This window comes from Castanea sativa, chromosome 12, assembly GCF_040712315.1.
Source record: "Castanea sativa cultivar Marrone di Chiusa Pesio chromosome 12, ASM4071231v1".
NCBI classification, from domain to species: domain Eukaryota; kingdom Viridiplantae; phylum Streptophyta; class Magnoliopsida; order Fagales; family Fagaceae; genus Castanea; species Castanea sativa.
This window is the reverse complement of record NC_134024.1, coordinates 38,040,545-38,066,501: the sequence shown is the minus strand read 5'-3', so window position 1 is coordinate 38,066,501 and position 25,957 is coordinate 38,040,545. Positions and strand designations below refer to the sequence as shown.

Here is a 25,957-nt window from a genome sequence, read left to right as displayed (position 1 = left end):
TTTTTCCCAAAGCGTGTTGGACTCGGAGAAGGGCTCTACGCCTCTTCCCCTTATAAACCCAAAACCCTCCCGAGGCTTGAGTTGTATTCCGTGCCTTCTTCATCCATCAACTCGATCTTTTCAAGTTTCCATGGCTTCCCAACCACGAAAAGGCGGAGTCTCCTTGCGAGAGAGTCGAGTCCCCATGAAGAACAAACCCAACGTCGACAGCAGCATAATCTCGAAGCTGAGAGAGTCCACCATCGTCTCCATGGTGTCGTCGCGAGGCAGAGAGGTCGCCACCGACGCCGTGCTCGTAACGAAGAAGCTCATGAAAAGCACTGGCAAGGCGGCGTGGATCGCCGGAACCACCATCCTCATCCTCGTCGTGCCTCTCTTGATCGTGACAGACCGCGAACAACGGCTCAACGAACTCCAACTCCAGGAAGCTAGCCTCCTTGGCGTCCCACACCCATGAGAGCTCTTATTCTTCAAGGATTCTGTAGTTTCTAGGATTTCGGATTTTACAATAAGTTCATAAGTTAGCCTCTCGTTAAACTTATAATCATGCGACCTTACTGCATGACCATGTGTTTTGCCTAGTTATAAATCAAGTAATAATAAGTTATGTTTGGTACGATAGTCTAAACAACAAATTTTTATCATTTAAATAATATTATATATATTTTTATTTATATGTATTTTTACAAAATAACAATAACATTATTAAAAATCTCTTACTAAATAGACCTTAAATATGTAGGAGTTTGCTAGAGTACCTGAGCATTGTTTTTTTTTTTTTTGGTTCAGTTCAAACTTTTCTTTGTCTTATTGGCTTCTCTAAATTTGATTGTGATCTTCTTATTTAGGGAATTTGAAGAATTGGTTGCGGTTGTGTAACACGGTTCTGATGGCCTTAATGGTGAAGGACTTGTTAGTATGAGTGAATGAGTCTACTACGTACATATATACTTTGATGATAGATCCTCCTCCTTGCACCATGGTTTCCAAACTTTCCAATCACAATATATAGGTTTACATCAAAGCTTTTTGTGTGTGTGTGTGTGGAAATTACATCAAAGTTTACGCCATAAGGGAATTGAATTATAGGGTTCCTCAAAAAAAAAAAAAAAAAAATCAACAGGATTATGGGCTATTCGACGTGGGCTAACCATGGTCTAGAAATTGGGCCATATGAATATCATCTCAGAATCAGACACCGAATTGGCAATAAAATTACAAACTAAAAGGGAGGATCCTGCCGGGTCTCTCTACTCTAGTTTATGATTGTAGGGTTCTCCTGTGGATGGTGAGGCTAGCAAAGAAGGGCAGGGAGCCTGGGACAAAAACCTTGGCTATATATATATATATATATATATATATATATGACTTTAAGCGCATTGGGACTATGCTAGTATGCCCTACTAGCTATATAAATTATGTGTGATATTATGATTGTTTTTTAAAAGAAACAATGCTTGCTTAGTTTTAATATAATAAATAAATAAATAAAACTTTTAAGTCTATTTTACTTATGTGATGCTTGAAAATTTAAATTCAAGGAAACAAGGATTGTTAATTGTTAGTCCATTGTCTTTTATTTATCTATATTTTTTTTATGCATTTAGTATTTTTTTTTTTAGTATTTAAAATTGGTTGCATTGGCATTGGCATTGGCATGATACTTTTAATGAAGTGGGATGGTTACCATTTAATTGTTAAATGCATGATGAAGGGATGAGATTCCAAGGTTAATGAAAAAGAGCTATTATAATAGCATTCATATCTGGTTGGGAATAATTTCTCTATCAAGTCACTTTTTACACTTTGGCGTGCATTTGGATTCCACTTCTCTGACCAGTATTTGGCTTATTTTGTGAAATAATTCTTACGTATTTTCGAAGCGCAGAAAATGATGTTTTTTTCTCTCACATTTATAGTAAGGTCTATCATGAATGTAAGAAGAGGAAACATAATTTCTTTGTACTACGAGACTATCTAAGAATTTTTTTATTTTATTTTGTGTACTGTTTGCAGAGCCTGCCACATCACTATTTTTTTTTCTTTGATTTAAACCAATTCATGTTTAGAGCAGCTCCAACAGCTTAGCCATATTTTAGTACTGCTTGGAGAGTAAAAAATTACTTTCGCCATGTCTACATACTTTTTTAAATTCAATTTCCAATGGACTCTCTAATATCTATCATTTTTCTATCTCATTTATATACTATTTCTTCATTCCTTTGTAAATATCTTTTATTCATTCCTATCAACTATATTGATAAAAGATACTAAGAAGTGGAGAGAGGAAAGAGAAAATATTAGGGTATGTTTGGTAACTGTTTTTTTTTTTTTTCTGTTTCTAAAAACAATTTCTAATTTTAAGACTAAAAAAATTGTTTGACAACTCAAAATGGATAGAAAACAAAAATTGTTCTCAAAACTTAATTTGTGAATGAAACTGAAAACATGCAAAAGATTATTTTCAGTTTCTAATTTTCAAAAGTCAATGAAAACATGTATTTAATTTAATGAATTTATCTCATTTGATGAGTTAGCATTAGAGTTCAAATTCTAATAACAACATATTTTGGTATTTTGTATTTTTTTTCTTCAAAAAATTATTTTTTTAATTTCAACTAACCAAACATGTTTTTTATTTCAAAAATATAAGAAAATTGTTTTTTTTTTTTTTATATTCTCAAAAACAAATTTTTGAAAATAGAAAATAAAAACTATTACCAAACATAACCTTAGTTTTTTAATTCATCTTTACAAATTTTTTAAGCCAACAAATTGTTCTGCTCATCTACAGTAACTTCCAGATAAAGAGAGTGACTGTAGACGAGAAAAAACAATTTTCCTAATTTGCAAATACTGCTGGACCTGGTTTTTAAGGTTTCACTCTCTAATTTGCCTATGATTTTGGTTTTAGCTCTTTTATTGAAGATGCTCTTAGCTCTTTTTTTTTTTGTGTCGTTTTATTCGGGTCCCAAGCCAATTAAGTCATTGAATGGTAATATTTTTGTTTCTTGCTTAATATATCTTTATATCTCTTTTAACTTTTTGTCTATGATGCTTTCGGCAAAAAAAAAAAAAAAAAAAAAACTTGTTTTATTTAGGTTTTAGCTTTTATCTAGAGTACTTTTAACAAAAAACTAAATAAGTGATACTCAAATGATACTTTAATTGCTCACTTCCAAAACATGTTATTATCTATTTTGCAATATGTCATATTGAAATACTATTTTCTACACACAGCAACAAGCCACCAACCCATCTCATATCAAACCTCGACCCCAAGCGGTCGCCACAAACGATCATCTCGCTCTGACTCTCATCATACTATAACTAACTTCTTAATTTTTAATTAGCATATTTATGGAGGAGACTCGATTTAACAAGATTCAAATGTAATTAAGGATGAGATTTCTCAAAAATAAAAAAATAAAAACCTAAGGATGAAGATGGGCAAAATTGAGATGTCAATATAATTAGCAAATTTGTAATGAAGTGTAATTAAAAAATCATTGATATTCTTCATGCTCATGGTGGTTGTTTAGCCAATAGAACTCCTTTCAGCTGCACCACTCATAAACACGGATCTTCTTATAAAAGAAGGTTGACGTTTAGATAGTCTTTTTTTGAGCCCTCTAACATTGTTTTAAATCCACTTGAGGTTGATGCAAAGGGCGTGATTTGTCCACACTATTTTTCTAACGATGTCAATTTAGTTAGTGTTAATTGTTCCTTCGAGGGAAAGGGAAAAAAGATATGGAAAATTGAGTGGGTGAAGGAAACTAGGGACAAAAACAACATTGACACTAGTGCATTATATTACTATGTTAGCATAAAAAGAAAAGGCACCAGTGCATTAAGCAAGGTTTTATGGCTTGTGAGTTGTGAATGGTGGCGGCCCACTATGTCCTAACATATTCGATGCTTTGACCTATCCAACAATATTATGACACATCCAACTACACACTTGATTTTATAACACGTTTAAGTGTCGCCTTATGATTGGTGCACTTAAATTTTTTTTTTTCTAGCAAGTACCCATAGTGCTCCCATGTGCAAATGCTGAAATCCGATCACAAGTTGATACCCAAAAATGTTATGAAATTAGATGTGAGCTTAGGTTTGTCTGCAAGATTTGCTTCCTTCATAAAAAATTATAGAACCACAACTAATTGCACAACTATTTTCACAATTATCCAGTGTGATTAATTGTGAGTGATGAAAAAAGAAAAAGAGTGATCCGTGTGAGAGTGATAGGTAACAATAATCTAATAAAACAACTCCAGGAAGCTAGCCTCCTCGGCGTCCCACACCCACACCCATGAGAGAGAGAGATAGAGAGAGAGAGCTCTTATTCTTCAAGGATTCTGTAGCTCCTAGGATCTTGGATTTTACAATAATTTCGTAAGTTAGCCTCTCGTTAAACTTATAATCATGCGATCTTACTGCATGACCATGTTTTGCCCAGTTATATATTAAGTAATAATACAAGTGTTTGGTACTATTTTTTTTAAATAAAATTTTTTAGTGTTTAAACAATATTATATGTATTTTTACGTATTTTTTATTGACACGGATTTCTATAAAACAATAATCTACAAAACAACAATACGTTATTAGAAATCTCTTACTAAATAGACCTTAAATAAGTTGGGAGGAATTTGTTATAGCAGTTGAGCATTGTTTAATTTTTTTTTTTTGGTTCAGTTCAAACTTTTCTTTGTCTTATTGGCTTCTCTAAATTCGATTGTGATCTTCTTATTTAGGCAATTTGAAGAATTGGTTGTGGTTGTGTAACACGATTCTGATGGCCTCAATTGTGAAGGACTTGTTAGTATGAGTGTATGAGTCTACTACGTACATATATACCTTGATGATAGATCCTCACCCTTTTTTCTTTTTTTGCAGGAATAGATCCTCACACTTGCACCATGGTTTCCAAACTTTCCAATCACAATATATAGGTAATAGGCTTACATCAAAGTTTTTTTTTTTGTTGAGGAAATTACATGAAAGTTTACGCCATAAGGGAATTGAATTATAGGGTTCCTCAACAAAAAAAAAATCAACAGGATTATGGGCTATTCGACGTGGGCTAACCATGGTATAGAAATTGGGCCATATGAATATCATCTTAGAATCAGACACTGAATTAGCAATAAAATTACAAACTAAAAGGGAGGATCCTGCTAGGTCTCTCTACTCTAGTTTATGATTGTAGGGTTCTCCTGTGAATGGTGAGGCTAGCAAAGAAGGGCAGGGAGCCAGGGACATAAACCTCGGCTTAATATATATATATATATATACAGGAATGGTGAGGCTAGCAAAGAAGGGCAGGGAGCCAGGGACATAAACCTCGGCTTAATATATATATATATATATATATATATATATATATGTATGTATGTATGTATGTATGCATGCATGACTTTTAGGGCATTGGGTTATGCTAATATGCCCTACTAGCTATGTAAATTAAGTGTGATATTATAATTGTTTTTTAAAAGAAAAAATGCTTGCTTAGTTTTAATATAATAAATAAATAAATAAAACTTTAAGTCTATTTTACTTATGTGATGCTTGAAAATTTAAATTCAAGGAAACAAGAATTGTAAATTTTTAGTCCATTGTCTTTTTTTTATCTTTATTATGTTTTTTTTAATGCATTTAGTATTTTTTTTAGTATTTAAAATTGGTTGCATTGGCATTGGCATTGGCATGATACTTTTAATGAAGTGGGATGGTTACCATTTAATTGTTGAATGCATGATGAAGGGATGAGATTCTAATGTTAACGAAAAAGAGCTATAATAATAGCATTCATATATGGTAGGGAATAATTTCTCTATCAAGTCACTTTTTACACTTTGGCGTGCATTTGGATTCCACTTCTCTGACCAGTATTTGGCTTATTTTGTGGAGTAATTCTTAAGTATTTTCAGAGCACAGAAAATGACGCTTCTTTCTCTCACATTTATAATAGGGTTTATCGTGAATGTGAGAAGAGGAAACACAATTTCTTCATACTACGAGAATATTTAAGAATTTTTTATTTTGTGTAATGTTTGCAGAGCCTACCACATCACTATTTGTTTTGTTTTTCTTTGATTTAAGCTAATTCATGTTTAGAGTAGCTCCAACAGCTTATCCATATTTTAGTACTGGTTGGAGAGTAAAAATTTACTTTCGCCTTGTCTACATACTTTTTTAAAAACAATTTTCAATAGACTCTCTAATATCTATCATTTTTCTATATTATTTAAATATTATTTCTTTATTTCTTTTTAAATCTTTTTTATTCATTCTCATCAACTATATTGATAAAAGATACTAAGAAGTGGAGAGAGGAAAGAAAAAAATATTAGTTTTTTAATTCATCTTTACACAAATTTTAAGCCAACAAATTGTTCTGCTCATCTACAGTAACTTCCAGATAAAGAGAGTGACTATAGATGAGCAAAAACAATTTTCCTAATTTGCCTATGATTTTGGTTTAGCTCTTTTATAGAAGATGCTCTTAGCTCTTCATTTTTTTTTTTTTTTTTGGCCTTTTTATTCGGGTCCCAAGCCAATTAAGTCATTGAACGGTAATATTTTTGTTTCTTGCTTAATACTATTTTCTACACACATAGCAACAAACCACCAACCCATCTCATATCAAACCTCGACCCCACGTGGTCGCCACAAACCACCATCTCACTTTGACTCTCGTCATACTATGAGTGGGTTTGGATTGGGCTGAAACGCCCAGCGTTTGCTTTTCAGCCCCTTCCTTCTTCTTATTTTTATTTTTATTTTTCCTTCTCTGGGATGCGCACCGTTCACTGTTCATTAGTTATGAACAGTGATTTTAGGCCAATGAACAGTGATTTTTACACATTAAAAAATTATTTTGCTACAGTGTTTTCCAGTTTTCAGTTTTCAGTTTTAGCTGTATCCAAACAGACCCTATAACTGAATTCTTAATTTTTAATTAGCATATTTATGGAGGAGACTCAATTCAACAAGATTCAAATGTAATTATGGATGAGATTTCTCAAAAAAAAAAAACAAAAAAACCTAAGGATGAGGATGGGCAAAATTGAGATGTCAATATAATTAGCAAATTGTAATGGAAGTGTAATTAAAAAATCATTGTTCTTCTTCATGCTCATGGTAGTTGTTTAGCCAATAGAACTCCTCTAACATTGTTTTAAATCCACTTGAGGTTGATGCAAAGGGTGTGATTTGTCCACACTATTTTTCTAACGATGTCAATTTAGTTAGTGGTAATTGTTCCTTCGAGGGAAAGTGAAAAAAGATTTGGAAAATTGAGTGGGTGAAGGAAACTAGGGACAAAAACAATATTGACACTAGTGCATTATATTACAATGTTAGCATAAAAAGAAAAGGCACCAGTGCATTAAGCAAGGCTTTATGGCTTGTGAGTTGTAAATGGTGGTGGCCCATTATGTTCTAACATATTTGATGCTTTGAGCTATCCAATAATGTTAGGACACATTCAACTACACACTTGATTTTATAACACGTTTAAGTGTCACCGTATGATTGGCACACTTAATTTTTTTTTTCAGCAAGTACCCATAGTGCTCTCATGTGTAAATGCTGAAATCCAATCACAAGTTGACACCCAAAAATGTTATGAAATTAGATGTGAGCTTAGGTTTGTTTGTAGGATTTGCTTCTTCCTTCATCAAAAATTATAGAACCACAACCAATTGCACATCTATATTCACAACTATCCGATGTGATTAATTGTGAGTGATGAAAAAAGAAAAAGAGTGATCCGTGTGAGAGTGATAGGTAACAATAATCTAATACATAAAATAGTTGTGAAATTGAAGGTGGAATTGTTTGTGGTCTTAGAATAACTCTTACTTTGTGACTTTAGCCACCGTGTGAACATATTTTTTCTTGATTATGACTTTCTAGAATGCAATCCATGCACATCATATTCATATGAGCTACCCATTACATAAAACCACGTCTGCATGACCACGGGTAGAGAGCCAAGAGCCCAAGGCTCTGGCCTTAAAAGAAAAAGGGGAAAAAAAAGACACCTTAAAACATCAAGTACGTAATATAATTTAATCATAAAGTAATAAAAAAATTGTAAGTACTTATTGTAGCCAATGTGCAAACAAAGTGGTTCTAAAGTAGTAGTGATTAAGATGTTTTCTTGTTCTTGTTTTGAAAAAAATGCAAAATATCTCGATGATTGATACAAAGTTGTTCTTTAATGGGAGAAGAAAGAAGATGGCCGTTTCATCACGAAACTGTCTATTTTCTACTTCTCAAAATGTTACCCTGATAACACACGAGAAAAAATAACATAAAGAGATTTATCTTATGGCCCATTTCTCATTGCTTAATTGTGAAGAAATGAATGAGGTAACAATCTTGATGAGAACATCTGACTCTCCAATCAAAAAATGCCAACCAAGAATGGGAAAGACATGAATATTTAATGTTTTTATATATCTGGCAGATATTTTAGTTGAACACACAAGAAAATTCTTAAAATATTTTGCGGAACTTCGGCTTTGGGCTCAAAATTGACTATATTGATCTTAATGGATAAGGTCACACATGAAACCATGGACCCCAAATCTACATGACAGGCAACCAGTACTTGGATACAAAATCCTAAAAGAAGAAAAAATAAAATCAGAAATAAAGGAGCAAGCAATGTGTGCTGGAATGTGTGGAGTGGTTAGTCACTAAAAAAATCATGACTTTCTTAGTGAAAGCTGCTCCATTCTATGGTTAATCACCAAGCAATGTGTGCTGGAAATTGGAATGCGTGGCGCCCAAAGGAACAAACAAACCACTCAGAAAATACTAAAATTACTATTTATTTTATTTTATAATAAATAATAATAAAGTGGCCTAACAATAAATATGATTACTATCAATCAGATCAATAACATAATGGTTGTATAAGATATTTGAGGTTCAATCCCCGTCTATACCAAAAACTGATTAGTGTCTTAGTCTGATGATGAAGTGCTATCATCATAAGCGGACGCCATAAATTAAAACTGTCTTAAAAAAATACATAACGGTAATAGATACATATCTGAATTACTTTTTGATTGATATTATATCAAATCAACACCTTAATAAAATATATATATATATATATATATATATATATATATATGAATTAGTTGTTTTATGTTTAAAAGTCGGTCCAACATTTTTCTATACTTAGCTAGAATTAAACAAGAATAGAAACAATTTAACAGAAACAAAAAGAATTAAACAAGTATCCAATATGTTTCGTTTAGCAAAAAAAAAAAAAAAAAAAGTATCCAATATGTTTCTTTTTGCAGGCTCAAATATAAAAATATTAGAAATTCACTAGTTATTTCGGAACTTCCAAAACAGTGGCTCTACTTACCAGAAGCCTGCAGCCAAAATACATGCACAAGAAGTAATTCTTTAGTTTTTTTTTTTTTGATAAATTTGATAGTTACAAGGGAAAGAATTTAAATCCTAAACGTCTCATTTTGAAACAATAGAAGACGCTAGTTAAGCAAAATACTCTGATTCAAAAGTTTGAAGTTTCATTATGAGGTTATACATGCATAGTTGACTAGTTGAGAGGTAACTAAAACTGCAAGCAGGGAAGTAAATATTGTTATTCACCTTTACTATGGCTATAAATCTTTGTACATCATAAAGAAAATGCAAGTCCGAAACTAAAGTTAGTAATATGTATATGCAATGTGGGGGACAGATATCTTTTCTCTTCACTTCACATTCCCCAAAACTCTCTCTAACTTTACTTTCTCTCCTCTCATATCATATCATGTCAAAACTAAAGCTAACGTCAAAAAAATTAGACCCACCACCCGGTCCACCCTTCTTATAAAGCATTGCAAACTTCAACAACCCTTCTCATCTCCTCAACGATCTGCACAAATGGGCATAATTCTCAATTATTTGGTAATATGCATACTGTGATAAGATATAAAGCTTAAAAAGATTTAGGAATGCTAACATACATACTAGCAATCAAACTCTCAGCCTCCATGCTTACCACCTTTTCTCTTCAACACCGACTTAAGACACATCAAACAAACAATAACAAAGCCAAAGGCCGCCAAACCTCCAACTGCAATGGCTATTGTCTTCTGTGTGTGTTGTTTTCCAGTTCCTACACAAACCAAACGTCACATGTACAATAGGCTTGGCTCTATATGCAACAACCATACGAGTGATTGGGACCCACCTATCCCAATCACTCATAAAGACCAATTTCTCTCTCTTTCCACATATAATCAATTGGTTTTTAATTTTTACAATTAAAAAAAAAAAAAAAAACACCCAGGCCCTCCCTTAAATCATGTTTGCCCATATTTTATGCACCCTGCACCCCTTCGAAGACGTGGAGGACCCCTTGTCACTCATTAGATGATTGTTAAGACTTAAAGAGTATGAGCAATGACATACACAATGTTGTTCATAATTTTCACTAGATTCATCACTAATATTATTTTTATCATTCAACAATTACATTATTATTTTTATTATTCACATTTAATTTTTTTCATTCACCAATTACAATAGCTAATATGAAGCCATTATTAAATAAATTGTGACAATAGGTCCATCACAAATAAAAGTTTTGTGTAATTGGACCTATTGTATTAGTATTTATGCAATTGAATCAATTCTTTAAAAAAAAACAGGTGGGTTTTATTTTGTTCAGCGTCTCTCTCTCTCTCTGAAGTGACTTTTCTGGATTCCAAACTGGGCATAAAACATGAATTTATGATATCAAATATGTGTATCTCTAACTTTACCTGATGATGAATCTACGCGGGGGACACCATATGGATAATAGCTATAGCTAATATAGCACTTGTGGAGATACTCTTGTCCAGAGATAGAGTCACCACAATCAGCTTTGACTCTCTCCAAAGCTGTCTTCACACAATCCCCACAATCATCACTGCCCAAATCACCCTCACACTGCCCCAACACATATACTGACTCATAGCTCCCTGTGTAAAACAAACCCCCATCACCACTACCACCACTCTTAACCCCACTCTCCACCATACCAAACGCTGTGTCCCTCTTCTGCTCAAACCCTGATTGACTTGCTTGAGTTGATCCACACGTCTTGTACAACAACTCAGTATTAGGCACTTGTTTGAACCCAACAACCTCATAACGCAAGTAACATCCACTGAGTTGGATTCTAGCTGCTACAGCTTTGCCACAGAGCTTGTCAGCCCTACTTATGATTGTGTTCACACAGCTGTAGCAGTTAGGGAGAGTGAGGTCCCCTCTGCATTGATACAGACCCATCATGGCATTTTGGCCGTCACCACTGGTGGTTGTGTAGAAAGTTTTCTGTGAAGCTTGTGAAACTAGAGAAGACAATAGGGTTTTGAGGTTTTGTGAGTAAATTGGGTCTGGGAAATTTTGTTTAGCACAGCCCTTGTACACCAAGTTTGTGTCATCTGCAGCAATTATGACATTGGGGAAGAACAAAAAAATTGTGATAAATGAAAGCAGAGAAAGATAAAAGAGAAAGAAAGGTTTTTTGTGCAAACCCATTTGGAAAAGTTCGAAACTTGTTTCTAAACCATGGGTGCTTAATTTGTGAAAGGGTTTAGAATAGGAGCTTCCAGAGATGGGTTTTGGTTGAAATCAAGCAAAGAGCAATTCAAAGTTTTTGCAATATAGAGAGGTTGTGGGGACTTGGTTGTCCTTCCTTGGTGGGGTTTGGAAACTTTTTGGGGAGGTTTTGTTTGGGTAGTTTTTCTCTTTTCAGTGCCTTTAAATGTTTTGTTTGCTAGCTCCAACTTAGCAGTTGCATTAATATTAATTGGGAGAAGATCATTCATGATATTTGATGAGTAGTTAAAGAAATAATTATTTTATTGTCAATATATTGAAAGTAAGAAAATTTAGAGTTTAAAATGTTAACTATACTCTGTACTCTATACTCAGATTATGATAGTGTGTGTTTGTTGATAAAGGGAGTATGATCTGATTTTATTCTGTTGCAGAGTTGGACCAAGAAGTACAGGGAGTGTTTTGACCAAGAATTCAAAGGTGGGTCTGAATGGTTTCAAGGGTTGGGTACTGTCTTGCTGTCCAATTAACCTCTTTTCACAATTTTTTATTATTATTTTATTTGTTTTCACAACTTTGTTGAGAAGCTGCAGGGCAGCAAAACAGTAAAAGTAAGCTCAAAATTATAAATTGAGAAAAAATTTGCAGACACTCGTTTTTTTTTTTTTTTTTTTTTTGACATATGCAGACACTCGTATTAATTAAAGGGAAATGTTAACCAGCACCGCATGGTCCTGGTTAACGTTTCCTCTTTTGTGTTTAACTTAAAAAAATAAAATAAAAATTGTCAAAAAAATTATTAAAAGAGATAAAAAAATTACTAAAAATTAAAAAATTGTCAAAAATTAAAAAAGTTACACAATAAATTATTTAAAATGTGTTGTTAACGGGCACCGTAAAATGCCCGTTAACACAATCCTTAATTAAAAGTTGAATAATTTGGGACATTGAAATGAAAGCTTTCTGAAATCTTCTCCTCCCCCAGGTAAAATCCTGAAAAGTGACAGCCATCCTTGCATGGGCAAGTCTGAACGGATTGAAAAAAAGAGAACTTGTTAATTATTAAAAATATAAACAATTTTTTTTTAAAGTAACTTTCCAATCACCTAGCTTTGTTTTCTTATAGCAACCAATCATACCAATGCCAGCAATGAAAACAAATAAAGTGTTTCTTAAGATGGGTAGACAAAGGCCTTAGTCATTAAGTGGTACTGGTCATTGGGAAATCTGGGTTTGGAACTTTGAATCCCTCTCTATAAGCACTTTCTTTTTTATACACTTTTTAATAAGTGGGAGAAAAGCAGCCAGAAATGTTAATAACAAGTCACTGACAAAAACAGAAATCTCTTTAAAATGGGGTAAAGCATAAAAAGTGATATGGTGGTGATCTTGAGTCTTGACAGTCAATTATTTTGTGGTTGCCATGTAGAATTGGGTGATAAAGGGAATAATAATGCTCCCAATAATGCGACTCGTATCACAGGTTCAACTTGTCCTAAAACAAAAAGCTCTTAAAAGATTTTTTTTTTTTTTTCTTCTTCTTTTGGTGGGAGGGGGAGGAGGGTCATTTGCATAAGAGTCATAATTCATTAGTTTTATATGTAAATTAATTGTACATTTGGCATTAATAAAATTTTGAGCAGTTTAGGAAATGTTTTCATTCTAATCTCTTACACTCTTTCAAACCAAGAATCACAATTTGAAATTAGGCGAAAAACCCATTTTAGTCCTTACATTTTCACGCGATTCCCATTTTGGTCCCTAACTTTTTTTTCTACTGATTTTAGTTCTTATTCTGGAAAATGCGTCTTGTTTTTGTTCCTGACGTTACATCAGAGACAAAAATTGCACAGCTGGCAAATGGAATAAATTAAAAATATTAAAATAATACCCACAAATGCCACATCATTTTTTTAAAACAAAAAATTAATTTATAAATTTTAACAAAATGGAAAAATGAAAGAATTGAAATAAAAATAAAAACCAAAAAAGTAAGAAAATTCAAAAACCCACAACAAGAACAAGAACAAGAACAAACCCAGAAAACCCAAAGAATACAAACCCAGAAAATTAAACTCTGAGCACCCAAAATTTTCAAAACCCAAAGAATACAAACCTAGAAAATTAACACAAACCCATAAATTTTTATTTTTATTTATCTCTCTCTCTCTCTCTCTCTCTCTCTCTCTCTCTCTCTCTCTCTCTCTCTCTCTCTCTCTCTCTCTCTCTCTCTCTCTCTCTCATCGATACCTAAATTGATGTTCCAGAGCTTAGCCACGTCATTTACGACGATGAGATCGAAATCGAAGTAGATGATTCGGCGAACAGCGGAAGGAACCAGATCCGCTAGGTAGATCCGAGCGTAGTTGAGAGGTTGATCGAGAGCACGTAGAATGGAGTAGGAGATCTTGCCTTTGACTAAGTTGGAGTCGAAGAGGTAGAGGTGGAAACTTAGGTATGGAAATGTTGAAGTGATGATGTGGCGGAGGTTGTTGTTATGGTTGTATAGGCGAGAGGTGATGAAGTGGAAGACGATGTTTTCCAGACAGGAGGCATGTTTGAGGACGGAGAATACTCCAGCGACGGAGCCACGTAGGTAGGTCTTGTCTAGCGTCATTGCGATGTGGATCATCGACGGGTTGTCCAGCAAGGGAGGCCTCCGACGAATATAGCGATGGCAGTGAGAAAGAGTAGTAGATGAAAGAGCAGCGACATGGTTGAATTTGATGATAAAGAAGTGTGTTAGATCTGTGTGTTTAGAATTTAGCTACCGTTTTTTTTTTTCTTATTTTCTTACTTTTGTGTTCTTCAATCAGATTAACAAATAATTGAATGAGATCAAACGATTCTAAAATCCATTAGATGTTTTTGGGTTTTGAATTTTCTGGGTTTTTGTTTTTGTTCTTGTTCTTCTTCTGGGTTTTGGATTTTCTTACTTTTTTGGGTTTTTATATTTATTTCAGTTTTTTCCTTTTTTTTATTTAGTTAAAAATTATAAATTAATTTTTTATTTTTAAAAAATGACATGGCATTTGTGGGCATTATTTTAATATTTTAAATTTATTCTGTTTGTTAGCTTTGCAATTTTCGTCTCTAATGTAGCGTCAGGGATAAAAATGAGACGCGTTTTCCAAGATAGGAACTAAAATCGATGGAAAAAAAGTTAGAGATTAAAGTGGGAATCGCATAAAAATGTAGAGACGAAAATGAGTTTTTTGCCTTGAAATTATTACATTTTACTGTGTAGTCTATATTTGTCTGGTTGGGAACAACTTATCTAGCTTTTTACTGAAAACTTTTTATTGAAAATATGTTAATGTATACTTATACCTTGATAAAATTTTAAAAAGTGAGAAAATGCCAAAAAAAGTAAAGTTTAAAAAGGTTGTACATAAAAGTTAAGAGCTAAAAGTTAAGTTTATAAGTTGATGCCAAACAGCTAGCTCATAGAAGCATTCAGGTTTGCTCTTTGCTGAACTTGTAGTCTATGTTCAGAGATTTCCCTGGTGCAACAAAATTTCTGGTTAAATTGTGGCTTCCCTGGTCCACTAATTGATTTCTCCAAACCAAATCTTACAGATTGGTTATATAGACGTTCGTGTTGTAACTCCACATTCCCGAAACCCTCTTTCTCTTGGAGTACTTTGTTCACTTTTGTCATTTGAATCTTTGGTTAAAGCATATAACAATTTTGATTTCCAGCAGCTTAATCCCAATCCTCCGCTTCATTTATTAGAGGTTAAGAATGGAGCACTTGAATACTGCCTTGTCATTTCACCAAAGCGCTTGGGTCTACTAGGGGTGTAACAGGAGTCAGTTGGGTCAAGTAAGTTGTGATTGGTTTAAAGTTCAAACTCAACACTGATACAGAGCAAATTTAGGATTTTTTGTTTGGGGGCTAAATTGGGGTACTAATATATTAGATTAGAGTTAAAACAAACTATCGCACGCATATGTAAACACACCTGTATAAATTTTAATATTTTAATACTAGAGTATGTCATCATTTATACAAAAATATGAACTTTAACATATGTATATTCAAGAGATAATTTTGTAGGATAATTTATCATATTTTAAACTCCAATGAATATATAAAAGTTATCTAGTTTGATTGATATTAGACATGTACAGAAAATGAAATTGAGAAAACAAAAACTACATTGTTTCTATAACTACTAGACCATTGACGAATTCTATTTTTTAAGAGCATTATTGACTAACTCAAATATTTAGGGAGTTAACTCTTATTTTTGTAGTTAAATCTTAAAAGTTTTTAATAACTATACATAAAATTAAAAAAAAAAAAATTGCTATAGCTCCACCACTGCTCCAATGAATCCTCCATGAGCAACCCAGGCAGACGGCTAAGGGAGCATCATCAAGAACCATTGTGGCAAATTGATGAGCCATTGGTACCAGCATCCTAGCTAAACTATGGGCATTAGGGATGGGATCTCACTTTGTTTACAATTACTAGTACAACTTTGTTACTCAGAAGTAGAATTGTATGCTAAATTAGTTATGGGATTTCTTACTCAAAATCCTAGCCACTCAGGCTCCTTTCCAACATTTATTGATGTTTGCAGGGTTCTCCTCAAATAGGTTTCCTCAAACAAGGGTGAAGCATTGCTTTGGCTAGGAGGGCAGCGAAGTAACTAGAAGATTTTGTTCTTTTTCACTTTCGTCCTATTGATGTTTTGTCGTTTATATTTTTTAAATCAGGATGCCATGGTAATGGCCTAATGGGCACGCAAGATAGGCTAATATATGCAAGAGTAATGCTAGGGAACAGGACCCAACCCTACTCATACCCCAAATTCACACTCTAGTAACGTGTTAACTTCGAATTAGAATTCAACACTTTTATATGAGTCTATTACATTTATTTAAAAAATACCAAAATCCAATTAAGAGTTGACATATAAATATAGCGTGAATTTGGGTGTGAAAAATGGTGTGTCTCTAACATTACTCTATTACTATACAATTGTCTTTTTGTATTTTTAACGATGATTTTCTTTTTGGTATTGACGGTAATTGAACCCAAGCGTTGGAATTGAAAAAGTCTTTGGCTAATCCCCAACAGGTATTTTTGCCCAAGGGGTCTCATGCTCATTGGCTAATCTCCAGCACAATTGAGTTGGATGCATTGAGTGTTGTACATCCCAACAAGCAGATAGAACACATATACCGTAAAGCCAACCGGTATGCTGATGCGTCGAACTCTAGTACTTCTTTTGCTGTATTATGAAACCACATGGGAAAAGCCTTTTGACATTTTACAAAACTTCTATATATTGTAACAGACTTGTTAGTTTTAGGTTTATTTTTTTTTGGTTAAACCACCCGGTACCTAGAACCACAGGGGCTCCGACTAAATCCGAATTCGAGCCGGGTAGGACCACAAGGGCGGCAAAGCTCTCCCAACCGAGTTTTAACGCAGCTGCATGCCCAAGGCTCGAACACGAGACCTTGGTTAAGCTAGGACAACCCCTTACCAGTTGACCAACGCGCTCGGTGGTTAGTTTCAGGTTTATGCTATTATATATTGTTTACCTAATATAAAATCAAAATTTCAATTTTCCCTTTCCCTAGGCATTCAGCCAAAAAATAAAAATAAAAATCCCCTCCTCCTAGGCTATGTATATATATTAGAGAACACATCACGTGAGTATCACGTGAAACCCAGTAGTCCCAAAACTATATATATAGGCGAGGAGTGGAGAAGGAGAAACGTAAGTAAGAAGAAGAAAACTGAAAGGGCACTCGGCGGGAAGTAAAACCCACTCTCTACTCTCTACTCTTTACTACAATCAGAAGAAGATAAACAGACCAAACCCCATTTCTCTCCAAAAACCCATTTCACTCTCACTTTAGACACTGTTTGTTTTGTCAGAAAATCTCAGATTGAGCAGTTCAGTGAGTACGCAATTTTCTTTTATACCTCTTCTATATCTTCTTTTTATTTTTTTTATTTTTTTTTTTTACAAATTTCCATATATCTCTGTGTATTTCTATATTGTTCACTTTTTTCTTTGAAATTAATTGTACCCACTTCTTTGCAGTAGTTTCTGATCGAGTTCTTGCATCTCTGAATTTTTGTTTGTATTCAAGATAGACTCTAGTCAATGCTTTAGTTTGATTTTTAGGTTAGGGTTTTCATACTGGGCCTTCTTGTTCTCAATTTATGCTTTAATTCTTTTTTTTTTCCAAGAATTCTGGTTCTACTCCTTGCTTTAAGTATCAGTATTAGGTTTGATTTTAATTTTAATTTTAATAAAAAAAAATCCCAATGTTTATCAAAACTGCTACTATGCCTTGCTTTGAGTATTGGGTTAGATTTTTTTATTTTGTTAATTTGTTTTTCTATGATTAAACTTTGTTGGTTTATTTTGCTCTCAAGGAATTGGGGCAATGGATGTTAATAAATTACTTGTCATGAAAACAACTTCTCCTGATTAATGGGTTAGGGACTTAGGGTGTAAACAAGGGTTTTAATTCTAAGAAAAGATTCTTGAAGATTTGTGTTTCCTAAACGTGCGTGCGTGTTTTGAGTGTTTGCACGCATGTTTATGTCTCTTTGCACAAATTTATTTTAATTTTTGTGAATTAGTTTCAATTGTTGATGATTTACTGTGAAGCAAATGCTTTGTAGTTAGGAAATATTTGAATACCCTAACCATGGGATGCAACCTTGGAATTATGGACACAGACACAACGATACAAGCAATTTCTAAAAAATTGTAACATGACACGGTGGGTATGACACTAGCACGACACAGGTAGAACACCCCAAATGAAGTGTCTATGCTTCCTAGGATGCAACACAATTAAGGACAACCCTTCTTAGAAGTGAAGAAGATCTTTCTCTGCTTTCCGGTTTGCAATAAAGCTCACTTTGATGTTCTGTTCTTGGATTCAACACCTCTCAATTTAAAATTTTCCGCTTTTTCTCTTTTTGCATTGTTTCTCCATAATATTGAAGAAATCTGCACGGACATTTAGTTTGAAGTGCTATACTAATTGGTATAATAAGTTAATTTTCCTGTTTGGTGTAGCTGCCTATATTTACAAATTATTTTTCTTTATACCATAAGAAGAAATTGAATGGTTTGAGGTAATTTAGACTCCCTAACAATGAAAAATATATTTTTATCTTGACCAAAGCTCATACCAATGTTTCCTTTTACATATTTCAAGAAGTATCATATGGGCTTCCGTTATTTACTTCCCACAGCCCACATTGCCAGTGTCATAAACCACAAAATTACATATCATTATTATCATGATTTTTAGTGCAAATTACATTGATATCATTTCATAAAGCATCATTGAATGTTTATAAGGTTGTTCTATTTAGATCTTTCTCAATTTGGAATGAGATTACAGTTTAGTGTAAAAATTGTTTTCCATCCATGTATCAAGTCCGTACCTTGTAGTTTTAAAGTGACCCTGTTCTTTTTTCGTACTGCTCTACCAGAAAATTTTGGCCCATCTATGCCCCCTAAGTTTTCAATTCATAAAAGCTTACTTCAAGGAAGTAGTTAAATGCAACATTTGGTGGTGGAGATCTAATAATCTATGATGGAAGCAGAAGGGTACAATAAGTGCTCAATTGGAAATTTCCTTCTTTATATGAATGGCGGGTACATTCATCAACAGGTGTAAGCTGTTTACAATTTGATGGAACTTATAATATGCATAAGCTGAATGGAAAATACATACATCTCCAGGCCCTAGAAGTCAGGATAAGTTTTAGGTAGATTGTATTGAGATCCAAACTCTCTCCAATCATTTGAATACTATTCACAGGAAATTTTTCTTTCCCAAAATGATCAAAATAATTAACACTGCCCCCAAAGTAATTCAAAACAGAGGGTGAGAGGGTCAATTATTGAAAGTTGGGAATAGCAATTCTTCTTCTTCTTCTTCTTCTTCTTCTTCTTCTTCTTCTTCAATGACATCTACCCCCAAATGATAAAAAATAATTAACACTACCCCCAAAATAATTCAAAAAAGAGGGTGGGGTGTCAATTATTTTTATCACTTGGACGTGGAGTGTCATTACTTGAAAGTTGGGTATATCAAGTTTAATTTCACTATACCCTCAGGTGTATCAGTGTAACTTTCCCTTATCATTTTTGCTCAAGATTGACAAAAATCTGGTGAGATCTACCATTCTTTAGCTATGATAGGAAGGATAACAGTTTTATTTTTCTCTCCTATCATTGTATCTGTATATTCTTTTTCCATCACATGAATGGTTCAGCTTAATTTCAATGCATTAACCATAATGATACTGTTGTTGCAATATAAGATAGTGAATTGTGATTTTCTTCCATTAAGCTTAATTTTCTCAATGCTACAAATTGAGTTCCATAAAGAAAAATCTCAATGCTTCACATGTCCTGTATCAAACAACAGTTGCTCCTATAAGTAATTTGCGGCATTGTGTTTGAGTTTTCCAAAGCCTAGACTTTAATCACCTGGTTAATCCAACCAAATTTCAGATTGATGTTCCTCAAAAAGTAACCAAATCCTTGTATGGTTTACATATTAGAGGACTATAAACACAATGCTTGTGTTGATTCTTCTATTATAAGAATCAACATTACAACTGCTACAGATCTGATCTCTAAGAAATTGGTCTTTGATTGGGTTTGAGGTAGTACCATCACTAACATATTACTTGGTTGTTGAATTAGGTGTTCTGAAAGATGAATTACTTTTCTTTTCTTTTTTGACAAAGAAAGATGAATTACCTTCATTTATTTGTTTTGGTAGCTCTTGCTGTGGAGTTGCATATACTCTATCATAAGACAAAGAATTAATTCCAAGATAGATGGACCAAAAGTTAGGGTCTATGCAGACCTCAATTGCCAATATAGGAACTTTTACTTTCATAGTTTTATTATTAATAGTTATAATAAAAAGTAGCTTTTATGATTAATGTGGTATTATAGCTAATTATTATATTCATTGTTTACAGTTCATTGTTGACAAAGAGCTGCAGGGGGATCAAAGTTCGGGGGAGGAGGTTGAGTCAGAAAACTGGTTACACAAGACATATTTTTCAGAGCATGAAAAATTTAATAGTCGAAGCCATAATTACAGGAAACTACATACTAGAATGGAAGATTCTGACCAATGCTCCGGAACTAAGGCTGCAGACAACACCAGAGAACTAGTCTGAGCAAACCACATTTAACTTTTCTTTTTAATTACAGCCCATTTGTCTAGCTTACTGTGCTTGGTATGCCATAGTAATAGTAACATGTAAGTTCTACTTATGTGCCAGGATCTTGGACTATCTTCCCTTGACATTTCTTCAGAGCCTGCTAAACTTCCTACATCTAAGCTTCTGCATCCAGTTCAAGCACCCATGGCTAATCATACGGACAGTAATTCTGTGGAGAGTAAGTTCCTAAAACTGCAAGAGGCAAATAACATCTCCAAGGCAGCTTACAAGGAAATCATGGCTATGGCTTTAGAAGCAAACACTTGGGTTGTTGGTACTCCAGCATTAGGTGCAATTGAGGAATTCCAACAGATGTTTAAGACTTTGCCTCCACCCGGAATGAGAGTCGAATGTTCGGTTGAGACTGCAATTGTTCCAATTGCCCCTGAGAACTTGATTTCTGTCTTGATGGATGTGGTGAGATTTCCTAACACTAGCATTGAAATACTTGGAGCTGGACTTTTGTCATGAATGTTCTTGTTATTTTTTTCTGACTTGCATACTTTTTTTTAGGCCTCTTAGCCATGCTAGAGACATCCTTAGAAATCTGAACTAGCAAATTCTGTGTTGGTCTATCCAATGCACCATCTTTATGTTTTAAAAAGATAGTTTTACTGAAGAAAGAAAGGGTTAAGGATCACTTATATTTCTTGTCTGTAATGCATGGTTTCTAGACACTCAACAGCTTGTTGATGAGAGGTACTGCAGATGGAAAGCAAATAATGAACTGTTATATCTTTGTTTTTGTGTGATTGATGGACATGGCCATCTGCATTTAAGGAACTGCATGAATTATGCTGGTAAAGGTGATCAGGCAATCAGAAAGGGAAATTAAAGAGGGTCTGTATTATCTGCAGTATAAGATACTCTAATAAGTGGCCTCTTAATTCAGATGCAGTATGTCAGTCAAATCTTACATAATTGAGTAAAATAGAAAAACCATAACTGAGTTTTGTACTGCTATGGTGAGGTCTAGCTTGTAACTTGCACTGTTCATATATGACCTGAATTATTACTGCCTATAGCATGGCAGAATGGGATAACCTATTATTCTACCTGTTTATGATTTATCCAAGGAAGAGTCTACTCAATGTTTTCAAAGTTCCTATGAAGTTTAACTCCTAATAGACTGAAAAGATTATCCCAATGAAATGATCTGTGAAATTCTCAATATACTACATGAAAGCATATATGAGCATGTACTGCCATTTTACTTTATATTTGGTTAGGGAGAATGAACATGCGCTAAAGGATTGAATTTGTTCATCTTTCTTCTTTTCCCCCTATATATGTTTCATTTTTGCTGCCTTTTTTTTTTCCCTATTTTAAGGATAGATGGGGTTCAACTTTGTCCCGCATTGCCCATTTTGGATCTAGCCATTTGCCAACTGGTGTTTTGCAGCAGTTGAGTCGTGCTGATGAAACAATCACGAAGATAGTAATGGTAAGATTTTGGGGGTTCTCATTTGGAGATTACCATGCTTGATCAACTTTTCGTTTCCTTACCTGTTATAGGTCAATTATACCCTACTAGTACTAATTATCCTTTTTGTAGGTGAATGCCGAATTTCAATTGCCCACACCACTCGTGCCAACAAGGAAATTCTGTTTCCTGAGATGCCTAAGAAAGATCGTGGAAGATATATGGGCCATTGTTGATGTATCAAATGATTATTTCCACCATGGACCGTCAGATTCTAAATTGGAAGTAAAGTGTCAGCGAAGGCCATCTGGGGTGATAATCAGGAGGCATGACGAGTACTCTGAGGTTAGTGTAAAGGCAAACGATCCACAAAAAATTATGTTTATTAAAAACTTCATTTAAGAGGATATAGAAGGATTCTTATTACTGCATTGATTATTTTTAATATTCTAAATGATTTGTTTTCTCAAATTCTGGGTCTCTATCCTAGTGCAGGTTATATGGCTTGAGAATGTGGAAGTGAATGAGCACCAAGTCCAAGAAAATATATACTCATCAATAGTTAACTCGAACCTTGCATTCTGTGCAAAGCGCTGTGTTAGGACATTGTTGCAGAAGTTAAAGCGAAATAATAGTAGATTTCTCAATCTTAGGATGCCAGTGGACCAGCAAGGTATGACATTTATAATTTATCCATCCATAACCTTTACATGTTAGTGCCATATTTAATAACTAGCCGAGGATAGTGTAAGTAGTAAAATTGGTTATGCTATCCAATAATGGCGTCACCAATATAACTTGTATGCTGATTTTTTAAAACCTATCCACTCATGACTCAAGATACGTTTGGAGATTAATGCCTTTCTACAGGCCAAATCCACCCAATCCATTCAATGGGATGGTGTCCTTTGCTGTGCCAATTCTCATTATGCATGAGAAACCTGACTTTCCCACAAGTTTTAGTTTTATGTGAGTGAAATGATTAAATCTAATGATATGCACATCTGGTCATATGTTTCCTCTTACTGTTAATGTAATGTTCATTGTCATTTCAATCAAAACTTTGAGCTTTTTAACTCACTGTTCATTTTTTACTGGCAGTTTTGGTTTAAAAGTTAAATAACTACAGAGGTGATTATGTGATGAAAGTTATGGAATTCCCATACCATGGCTGTGATGTTTACTTTTTTTTTTCCCCTATGTCGTCTTCATTTACAACATAAAAGCTAGAGCTTGGAATCGTCATTATAAAAGTTAGTATCATAAATGATTCTCAAATTTTGTGAGGTTGATAAATGTTTGAAGGTCAATATATCTAATGCATGTTGAGATACTATATAACAGGGTTGGATGCTTTTTTATGTTCCACAAATTTTATGATTTAACGAGAACATGAAGAACTTATAATATTATTGTGAGTTTTGCAGCTCGTGCATATCTGCTGAATTTAACCGAGTATATGGAGAAGAATTTTTTGGAATGCATTAATGAGGCTCCTAACAGAAGGAAATGGGATATTCTATCTGATGGAGAAGTAAGGGTTTTGAAGGATGTGACCATGAATCATGTTGAAACACAGGGCTCAAGTAATTACATCGCCTTGACTAGCTTCCGTATTCAAGCAAAACCATTCTTGGTTGTTCAATTTCTTCTCAAAAATAATATCAAATTACAGGTTGACTGCTGTCAAAACAACTCTGCCAAGTTACTCTGTTAGTGTGTCAATTTGCTAATCTATCAACATAGACTGCTTAGTGCTTACATATTGGTTTGTTGCAGTGGCCAAGCCTTCTGGAAGAGCCTGAAGAAGTGATTAAGCTTGCCTCAGAAGATTACAATAACTGCATCACGTTACATAAGAATGTAGATTTACACAATGATTTCACAAAGGTGATAATTGTTCATGTGATTTCACTGATTTACTTGTCGGTGGGTGCATGATCTTTTGCTTATATGAAATGTTGTTTTGATGTGACAGAATCATGACTATTTGTTACAAGAGGCTTCATGGGATGAATTTTGTTACTTCATCATATCATCACCAATGACCCAAGCAGCTACTGATGCACTTTTTGTTGGAGGATGTATATATGATCACTTAAAGCCTTCAGGGTTTGCCATATTGCCTGATGGATCTGCGGGCCTACAATCTGATTCATGCTTAGTAACCATTGCCATGCAACAAGAGCTTGCTGTCCTGGAATCTGGTCAAGCCATTCAATCCATGAACTTTATCATCAATGACATCGTTGAAGAGATTTATGAAGCAATGCCTACTAGACTGCTATCGAGTAGAATCACTTAATGCTTTAGATACACTACGTAAGAGATTAGTTGAAATCAAAATTACTTTGGTCATGACTCGACTGAATCTTTTTTACCGTCTTGCAATTCACATGTACCATCAAATTGCAGGGTCTCAATTACTGATGGTCTTGCTATTACGTGGTCATTTTCTTGTGAAAATATAGGAGTACTCATATTGTGATCAAGGGGGAGAAGCATCAAGTTAAAATTTGAAATTGACTAATCTTGGAAGCTATAATGGTTCTTGTATAGTCTACGATTTGTTCTGTGCACGCTTCCAAAACCTCATTTGTTCAGCATAGAATTTCAATTCATTAGACATGAAGTTTGTATGATACTGGCTATTCAGTTTTGACATGATTGACATGTTACTATGAATCTTATAGAGGATCGAAATTTAGTTCCCAGTTATCCATGTACCTGCGGCTTGCGATTAAGAAGATTAAACAGGAATTGACATCTAATAGGTTTTTTATTTTATGTCACACCTCCATGGAGTCGAACCCGTATTCTTCCCATTGGGGAAAGGCGGAAAAGTATCATCTGAATCAAACGGTTCAGTACATTTGAGAGTTACCTGTGGCCTTTAGCTGCCTCTCTAGTAGGGGAGTAACTTCTGAAAACTTTAGTTTTATTGAATTATGGGGCAAATTCAATGACTATTGTACTTCATAGAGGTTATGTAAGGTACAAAATGCAGCAGCTTGCATGGGACCTTTGAAAAAGAGAGAAAAAGAACTATTCATGTAGTTAAATATTTTGCAGCTATTTTTCTTGGTGACTGTCGTTTACTTTGGCTGCCTTCCTTTACAAAGAAGAATGTATTCCAAATTTTAAACCAAATTAGTCATGAAAATGAAGAGCGGTTGCAGGTCATTGTTTGCCCTTTGGGACGGTAACCTATTATAATTAGCGAGGTCGGCCCAAGCCCCAGGTTGAAAACAACGTCAAATTGTGATTTGCATAATGTCCAATTCATACTTTCATAGCGAGTGCCATAAGGCCCATAACTTAAAATGGAGTAACGTTGTAATGAGTACTGACAATAGTGAATGGTTTGCATCTAAGAGAAGGATTGGCAGTTTTGGCAAGAGTGAATGGTTTGTTTGCATCTTCTTTCTTCTTCTTCTTTTTTAATTATTATTTTTTGTATGAGAATAAACGAAAGCTGCATTTAGAGGTTCAAACATGATGGTTTACATTGTGGGTAAAAACTATGGATACTCCTTAAGTCGTACACTCGTCCCTTCTTGGCTGCGCAACAGAAGCTAACTTATATGAGCACCAAAAAATTACAATTTGATCTAATTCATACTGGAGAGAACTCATAGTCATAGGTGTGTCACTCAGCTAGCACCATTTCACATCGTCCATGAGTAGACTCCCAATGCAGA

At 34.1% G+C, this 25,957-nt stretch overlaps 3 protein-coding genes across 6 annotated transcripts in view; 2 read left to right on the top strand and 1 right to left on the bottom strand.

The window, feature by feature from the left end:
• Nucleotides 1-9,627: 9,627 nt before the first annotated feature.
• On the bottom strand, nt 9,628-11,719 carry LOC142619448 (plasmodesmata-located protein 1). 3 transcript variants are annotated; one of them, XM_075792543.1, is made up of 3 exons: nt 10,809-11,719; nt 10,008-10,159; nt 9,628-9,916 (listed from the first exon to the last, which is right to left on the bottom strand). In XM_075792543.1, the coding sequence occupies exons 1-2, from the start codon at nt 11,569-11,571 to the stop codon at nt 10,026-10,028; spliced, it is 897 nt and encodes a 298-aa protein (XP_075648658.1). In that variant the 5' UTR covers nt 11,572-11,719; the 3' UTR covers nt 9,628-9,916; nt 10,008-10,025. The 3 variants fall into 3 exon arrangements, with proteins under 3 accessions (XP_075648658.1, XP_075648659.1, XP_075648660.1); XM_075792544.1 differs by having other exon boundaries at nt 10,012-10,159; XM_075792545.1 differs by having other exon boundaries at nt 10,043-10,159.
• LOC142619449 (large ribosomal subunit protein uL14x/uL14z/uL14y) overlaps nt 10,827-25,957 on the top strand; it is a 75,790-nt gene continuing 60,659 nt past the window's right edge. Inside the window, exon 1 of the mRNA XM_075792546.1 lies at nt 10,827-10,835. The gene's annotated coding sequence lies outside the window, so the exon portion shown is untranslated. The remainder of the gene's footprint in view (nt 10,836-25,957) is intronic.
• LOC142621077 (homeobox-leucine zipper protein ROC2-like) lies at nt 17,331-24,972 on the top strand. Of its 2 annotated transcripts, none has more exons than XM_075794390.1 (9): nt 17,331-17,514; nt 20,585-20,782; nt 20,894-21,250; nt 22,164-22,277; nt 22,389-22,601; nt 22,752-22,929; nt 23,684-23,931; nt 24,036-24,146; nt 24,235-24,972. In XM_075794390.1, exons 2-9 carry the CDS (start codon nt 20,726-20,728, stop codon nt 24,559-24,561), a joined length of 1,605 nt encoding a protein of 534 aa, XP_075650505.1. In that variant the 5' UTR covers nt 17,331-17,514; nt 20,585-20,725; the 3' UTR covers nt 24,562-24,972. The 2 variants fall into 2 exon arrangements, with proteins under 2 accessions (XP_075650505.1, XP_075650506.1); XM_075794391.1 differs by lacking the exon at nt 17,331-17,514 and having other exon boundaries at nt 20,591-20,782; nt 24,235-24,578; nt 24,672-24,898.